This window comes from Otolemur garnettii, unplaced genomic scaffold, assembly GCF_000181295.1.
Source record: "Otolemur garnettii isolate 467f Iridium unplaced genomic scaffold, OtoGar3 scaffold00100, whole genome shotgun sequence".
NCBI classification, from domain to species: Eukaryota; Metazoa; Chordata; class Mammalia; order Primates; family Galagidae; genus Otolemur; species Otolemur garnettii.
Window position 1 is genome coordinate 5197299 of NW_003852495.1, and position 7311 is coordinate 5204609.

General features: G+C 55.3%; 1 protein-coding gene across 6 annotated transcripts in view; it reads left to right on the forward strand.

Annotated features, from left to right (window-relative positions):
• LSR (lipolysis stimulated lipoprotein receptor) overlaps window positions 1–6515 on the forward strand; it is a 15075-nt gene extending 8560 nt beyond the window's left edge. Inside the window, exons 4-10 of one of the 6 annotated variants that reach the window (XM_012809133.2) lie at window positions 945–1001; window positions 1578–1724; window positions 4885–5046; window positions 5146–5205; window positions 5306–5437; window positions 5658–6286; window positions 6375–6515. In XM_012809133.2, coding sequence (XP_012664587.1) covers window positions 945–1001; window positions 1578–1724; window positions 4885–5046; window positions 5146–5205; window positions 5306–5437; window positions 5658–6286; window positions 6375–6410 — 1223 coding nt within the window. In that variant the 3' untranslated portion in view covers window positions 6411–6515. The remainder of the gene's footprint in view (window positions 1–944; window positions 1002–1577; window positions 1725–4884; window positions 5047–5145; window positions 5206–5305; window positions 5438–5657; window positions 6287–6374) is intronic. The other 5 variants (XM_023516901.1, XM_012809134.2, XM_023516903.1 and 2 more) reach the window with 5 other exon arrangements.
• Window positions 6516–7311: the final 796 nt, after the last annotated feature.

The window sequence follows — 7311 nt, forward strand, 5'->3', positions numbered from 1 at the left end:
AAGAAGAAAGGAGGAAAATTTTAAATTTTTAGCACACAATCCACTAGCCAACAGGGCAATGATGTCATCTTGTCACAGAACCTTGGGAAAACTCCACTGTACACTCATGAGAGAAGAAGAGTAAAAAAGGCGAATAGTGTCTTAGTGTTGTTAGGAAAATACTACTCTTGGCTGAGTAGCCAGACTCTACTCTGAGAGCCACTGACTGACATGGGTCCTGCCTTTTGGGGCCAGGTGGTGCCACACAAGTGAGCCCCAGAGAGGGCTTTGTGGGTACAGGACTGTTTGTGTGGAAGCCCCGAGACACAAGGGTTGTGGGCACAGAGCTCCTGGGCCCCTGACGGGTGGCACAGGTGGGAGACGTTTATCTGTGACATGATGCGTAAACTGGGTTCAGTCCCTCGGGTCATAGAACTGGGACCAAATTTGACTTTTTGCCTTTGTGGCCCTCTTCCTCTGCTTAAAAAAATTGGGGGATTGTGTTGTTATAAAGACAATTCATTATTATACATTTTTTCAGATTTTAAAATAAAAGTAAAACATTTTCATGGGCCATAGGGCACTACGCCTACTCTGCCTAAGGAAATAGAACTGTCCCTGTCACCTGGGGTGGGGCCCTTTGAAGTGCTAGGACTCATGTATGAGGAGGAAGATGGGGTACCCAGGGCGAGATAAAGTCCTCAGAACACCCTGGGGTATGTGCTGAACCCTTTGTAATGTGAGAGCTATGGATTATGTGATGGAAGTTTTCACACCTTCCAGCACCCACATCTGGGCTGGGGTGGAGAGTAAGAGTCACATAGTAGGACTCTCCTAGGCCACCAGCTGTTTCCCACTCCAGGGCACACCTTTGACTTGACGGCCCTGGAGCTGGGATGATGGGCAGGGACAGCCTGGGCTGGCTCTTACCAGCATAATCTCCTGTTTCTCTTTTGTCCCTCCAGGGAGGACCTCTGGGGTGGCTGAGCTCTTACCTGGTTTTCAGGCGGGGCCCTTGGAAGGTATGGGGGGGTGGAGTCCTGAGTGGGACTTCTCTCAGGAGTTTCCACACACTGTTCATTGCTTCTGACTTGGGTATTCCCCCCTCCCCACTAAACCCTGCTCGCTGTGGCCCCCCTGCTAACCTGGCCTGACTCAACTGCGTGGCATGTAGTGACCTGGCTCTGGGCCTCGGGGAGGGCAGGGCGGACTGAAGAGGTCCTGGGGTGCAGGCAGGGGATCCTGTGACTGGCACCTGCAGTGTTCTTCAAACAGGGGTCTCTGGGCATCTGGCTCTCTTCTTCCCTCACAGACGCAACTGTCTGCTTTGCTCCGGCCAGGGTGCCTGTTGCTTTCTGTCTTACGTGTTTAAACCCAGAAGAGGGCCCTAATCTGGGGACTGGCCTGGGCTATAGAGTGGTGACCTGCCCTCTGCTGCTGAGCCTGGGCTCTGGCACAGAGAACAAGCAAGGGCTGCAGGTTCCCCACGAGCTTCATACATAGTCCCCTGCGCCAGCTCTGCGCTGCCCTGCTCAGTCTGTCCATCCCTGTCCCCTCCCAGACCTCCTGGCTCAGGACTTCTTCTCCTCTCTCTGCAGACTGGCTTTTTGTGGTCATGGTTTGCCTGGCCGTCTTCCTCTTCTTCCTCCTCCTGGGCATCTGCTGGTGTCAGTGCTGCCCGCACACCTGTTGCTGTTACGTCAGGTGCCCCTGCTGCCCAGACAAGTGCTGCTGCCCGGAGGCCTGTAAGTCTCCTCGAGTGCCCACCCCAACCTGGCCTCCTTCCTGGGCCTGGAGCAGGGTGGGTAGGAAGAGGTGGCTGTCCACCTGCCCTCTGGGTTGGCGCCACTGGTCTGGAGGTTATGGGGTTAGCAACTGGGGAGAAAGCAGGCTGGGGAGGGTCTGCTATTTCAGATTATCATTGCTTTACTCTAGTTTTCAATTACTTTTTAATTCTCACTTATTTTGAGTTTTTTCTTTTGCTGGTATAATCCGTGTATATGGCAAAAAAGATGATGCCCAACAGTATAAGGTAATATTCACATGGAAGTAAAGCTTTCTTTTTTCTTTCTTTTCTTTTTTTTTTTTTGAGACAGAGTCTCACTTTGTTGCCCTTGGTAGAGTGCTGTGGTGTCACAGCTCACAGCAACCTCACATTCTTGGGCTTAAGTGATTCTCTTGCCTCAGCCTCCCAAGTAGCTGGGACTACAGGCGCCCGCCACAACGCCCAGCTCTTTTTTTTTTGGTTGTAGTTCTTGCCGTTGTTTGGCAGGCCCAGGTTGGATTCAAACCCACCAGCTCCAGTTTATGTGGCTGGCACCCTCTGAACTACAGGTGCCAAGCCAAAGCTTTCTTTAAAAACAAAATCTTGGCTGGGTGTGGTAGCTGACGCCTATAATCCTAGCCCTCTGGGACATGGAGAGGTGGGAGGATCCTTTGAGCTCAGGAGGTCCATGCCAGCCTGAGAAAGAGCAAGACCCCATCTATACTAAAATTAGAAAAACTAGTGGGGTGTGGTGGCAAGTACCTGTTGTCCCAGCTACTCAGGAGGCTGAGGCAAGAGGATTGCTTGAGCCTAAGAGTTTGAGGTTGCTGTGAGCTGTGACATCACAGCAATCTACCCAGGGCAACAGACCAAGACTCTGTCTCAAAAATAAATAAATAAATAACAGAATCTTAAGGGAAAGAGATAAGACATCAAACAAGGCTTATAGCACCACATAAGTTAAGTAAATTTTTAAAAGCATGTGTCCACACAAATGTTACAATTTTACCCAGCAAGGAAATAATCAGAGTGGGCACCTGTGGAGGGCTAAGAGCGGACCTGGGGCCAGAGCTGAAGGGGGGAGAAGCAAACCAAACAGAAAGGCAAGAGAAGAGAGTCCTCTCAAGCTACTGCCCTATTTCCATCCCTTCCTTGGGGACAACAGATGACTAGTCCCTAGTTTCCTTTGGTGGAATGTCTGAGTAGACCAGCATCTCTGCCCACCATCCACGGAGCAGTCACCAGGCAACCATTACAGCCTCAGGCTGTGTGTCCTCCACCATGAGATGGGGCTTGTGGAAGAGCTTGATGGACTAGGTACACCTAGAGATTTGGCAAACTCAGGTGCACAGCCCTTGGCTCATGACTTGGTTTATATATGATATACCATGCACACGGGTTGTCTGGCATTGCTGCTGTCACACTCAGCAGTGACTGAGGGCCTAGGAAACAGTTGGGAGCCCCGCCACACACACTGGGTGACCTCAGACAAGCAGCACTCCCTTTCTGAGCCCTGTTCCTTCTCTGGAAGGTCCCAGTCTCCTGGGGTGCTGGGAGCATTAAGGGAATACCATCTGTAAATGCCCAGGACCAGACACGAGGCACAATCCTTGCTGGCTGATTTTGTAGTCATTGGTATCAGTGGTGGGCATCCTAGTTCCTCTGGAAAAGTTCCACTGGTTCCTGTGGGCTCATCCTGGCCACCTTCTCCCCTCTGTTGTTGTGATTAGCTGAGAGGTTCCTGCTTGGGCAGTGGGTTTTAGTCTATTTCACAGATGGGCTACAACCAACTTTGTAGTTAGCCCACTGATTAGGACTGGGCCTGGGCGGCATTCTTCTGTCCCAGCAGCACACTCCCCCCATCCTGGGACCCTGCCACCCCAGCCAGAGCTCCTGTTAACTCCTGACAGGAAGCCTATCACTTTTGTCCCACACACGACAGGGGACAGCACTGCCCTCTGCTAACTATAAAATGGCATGTTTTCTGAGCCAGTGATGCCGCTTCTCCTAAGTAGGGCCATGTACTTAGCCTTCTGGTTCCAAAACAGAGGTGAAGGGAAACTTTGAGCCCATCTCTGCCTTCCATTTTCTTGTTAGTGTCCCAGGGAGGAAGCGACTACCTAGTGCCTTACCAGGAGGAGGAAAAACAAGGAGGATTTGCCCATGAGCTGTCAAGCCTAGAGCCTGGGGGCAGGGGTGGGTGGGACGGTGTTGGGAGGTGGGTGTTGGGAGTTGGGTGCGGCCTGGGAGCTGGAAGCACTAGGAGGTATTCTGCTGCTCTGCCAGGGCTGGTAAGTTAACTAACTACTGAGGCTCCTGTCTCAGACTGACTTCCACCACCTCTGGGTCTGGAAGGTGACCTGGTGGGGAGGACCCAGCATGTACGAGCACAAAGTGAGCAGTGCCTCCTTCCAGATAACTCGTTTTTCTAGAACAGGGGCTCAGTCACCAAAGTGGGTACTCGATTCCAGCTCACACCTGTAATCCCAGCACTCTGGAAGGCTGAGGTGGGAGGATCCCTTGAGCTCAGGAGTTTGAAACCAGCCTGAGCAAGAGCAAGACCCTATCTCTCTACTAAAAGTAGAAAAATGAGCCAGGCAGGTATTCGGGAGGCGGAGGCAGGAGGGTCTCTTGGACCCAGGAGTTTGAGGTTGCTTTGAGCTGTTATGACACCATGGCACTCTAGCATAGACAGAGACTCTCTCAAAAAGAAAGAAAATGGGTGGGGGACAACTTTGCCCGCTATTGCCCTGTAAGCAGGCCCAGGGTGGGCACATCTTCCAATAAGTCAGCTGGAGAGTGGGAATTTCATGTAAAACTTTTGATGGTCAAGTGTTGGCAAACCACCATACTGTTAAGCTAAACATGCCTGTCTGCCACATTGGGTTTGTGGGCTGCTGGTGTGCGCTGCCTGTTCTAAAACTTCTGTGAGGAATCACACAGGACATCTCTGATGTCCCCTAGCCTCGGGAATGCTGCAGAAATGGAATGAAGACCATCAGGGACCCAAGTCCATAGGGAAGCTTTACAACACCGGGGGTACTGGGAAGGTCTAGGCCCCTGTCCCTCCAGAACCCCTGTGGGTGGAGGGCAGCATGGCTCCTGCCCACTTTCTCATGTAACTGTGTTTGTCTTCCTAGTGTATGCTGCTGGTAAAGCAGCCACCTCAGGAGTCCCAAGCATCTACGCCCCCAGCACCTATGGCCACTTGTCCCCAGCCAAGACCCCACCCCCACCAGCCATTATTCCCATGGGCCCTGTCTACAACGGGTACCCTGGTGACTTTGACAGAAGCAGCTCAGGTGAGGCCTGGGGAAAGCAGGAGGAGCTGGGTGGGGGCAGGGGTGGGAACGAAGGGTTTGGCTCCAGGTGAACAGCCACTGACAGCCAGTCTCTCCTAGTCGGCGGCCACAGCTCCCAGGTACCCCTGCTTCGTGATGTGGACAGCACTGTGACCTCAGGTGAGAACCCATCATCCTGAGCTTGGATGTGCCTGCTGGGGAAAGGACTGAGCTGGCATCCTTCCTTTCAACCTGACCACCTCCAACCCTTTGTCCCTAGAAGTTCGTAGCGGCTACAGGATACAGGCCAACCAGCAGGATGACTCCATGCGGGTCCTGTATTACATGGAGAAAGAGCTGGCCAACTTTGACCCTTCTCGACCAGGCCCCCCGAATGGCCGTGTGGAGCGGGGTGAGCTGGAGCCCTGGGGTTTGAGGGCTTCTGGGGGAGGAGGGAAGGGAAGCATGACATCTTGATACCTGTCCCAGGGATACTTGCTGCAATTCCTGTTGTAGTCCTTACTTTCCTACCATGGCCCCTAGAGAAGGTATGAGTCAATAGGGTGACACGGCTGGAGGACCTCAGGCTCCTGGCCTACCTCCAGCAGTGACACCTCCCCCTTTCCTTGCAGCCATGAGTGAAGTTACCTCCCTTCATGAGGACGACTGGAGATCTCGGCCTTCCCGGGTCCCTGCCCTCACCCCCATCAGGGATGAGGAGTGGGGTCGTCGCTCTCCTAGGAGTCCCAGGAGATGGGAGCAGGAGCCCCCTCCAGAGCGGCCAGGAAGTGGCTGGAGGGCTGGACGTCCTCGGGCCCACTCTGTGGATGCTCTGGACGACCTCACCAGGCCAGGGTCTTCTGAGTCAGGGAGGCGGTCTCCTCCAGGTAGAGGGAGGCGAGGCCGGGCCTACACGCCCCCTAGAAGCCGCAGCCGTGACGACCTCTATGACCCAGACGACTTGAGGGACTTTCCTCACTCCCGAGATCCCCACTACAATGACAGGTCTAGGGATCGTCCTCACGCTGATCCCAGGTCCTACCCCCACCGGTCCCAGGACCCTCGGGACAACAATTCCAGGTCTGAGGACCCTCAATATGATGGGAGATTACTGGAAGAGGCCTTGAGGAAAAAAGGGTCTGGGGAGAGGAGGAGACCTTACAGGGAGGAAGAGGAAGAAAAGGAGGCCTACTATCCCCCAGCGCCTCCCCCTTACTCTGAGACGGACTCCCAGTCCTCACGAGAGCGGAGGCTTAAGAAGGTGAGACCAGCCCTCTGACTTTAAGACCCTTCCTGGACCCCTCTCCTCCGGAGCCCCCCAGTTCATACTTTTTTTTTCTCCTTTGCAGAACTTGGCCCTGAGTCGCGAAAGTCTAGTCGTCTGATCTCTCGTTTTTTGTATCTTTTTTTGTATCTTTTTTTTAAAACTGGAAGTAACATTGATGAAGGTCTTCCCCTCTTAAGTCTAAATAAAATTTATAATCACAAGGCGAAAGTCTCCAGAGAAGTGTTTGTTTTGCTGCGCAAGGTGGGAGGCAGCTGCGTCCAATCTCGGGAGGAAGGCACTGTCCGCCCGCAGCCTCCTCCCTCTGCCCAGGCCAGGAATACGTGCCCCACGCCTTCTCCGCCTGGCTTCTGCGTGCGCGCACCAGCCCCGCCCGGACGTGCGCATGCGCCCCGGTCCTCCGCGCACAGCTCCCGGGCCGCCGGGAGCGCGCGCGCGCCCCCTCCCGTCCACCCACTTACCCCTCCCCCTCGACCTACTTTACTGTCCCCTAAACCCTGGCGGTCCGCCTGGTCCCCAGCGACCTGAGCCCCTCCTCCGGGTGCCCCGACGTTCCATTAGGGCCCGCATTCCACCTGGGTAGCGCGCGGCGGGCCCCGGGGGCCGCGGGTGGCAGCGACGGCGACCTCGCGCCCCGCCGAGACCCGGGCCCCACGCGCGCGCCCGCCTGCCGAGGAGACAGACAGCGCGCGCGCTCCCCGGGGGCTGCCCTCCCCCTGCGCGCGTCGGCCCCGGGCTCGCGCCGCCGCCGCCGCCGCGCGCGCGCAGCTCAAGTAAAGGAGGAAAAAAAAAAGGGGGAAAAATAGAAAGCCGCGGCTGCTGCAACAGCGATCCGCCGCCGGACAGGGCTAGGCTGGGCGGCGGACGCGCGAGCCGGTGATCCAGGGGACAGGCGGCGGCCATCCAGGGCGGGCCGTGTTAAAAATAAAAGTCGCGGCGGCGGCGGCTGTTCAGGGAAGGAGGCCCGAGGGCCGCGTGAAGCGGGCGGGGGGCAGCCGCGC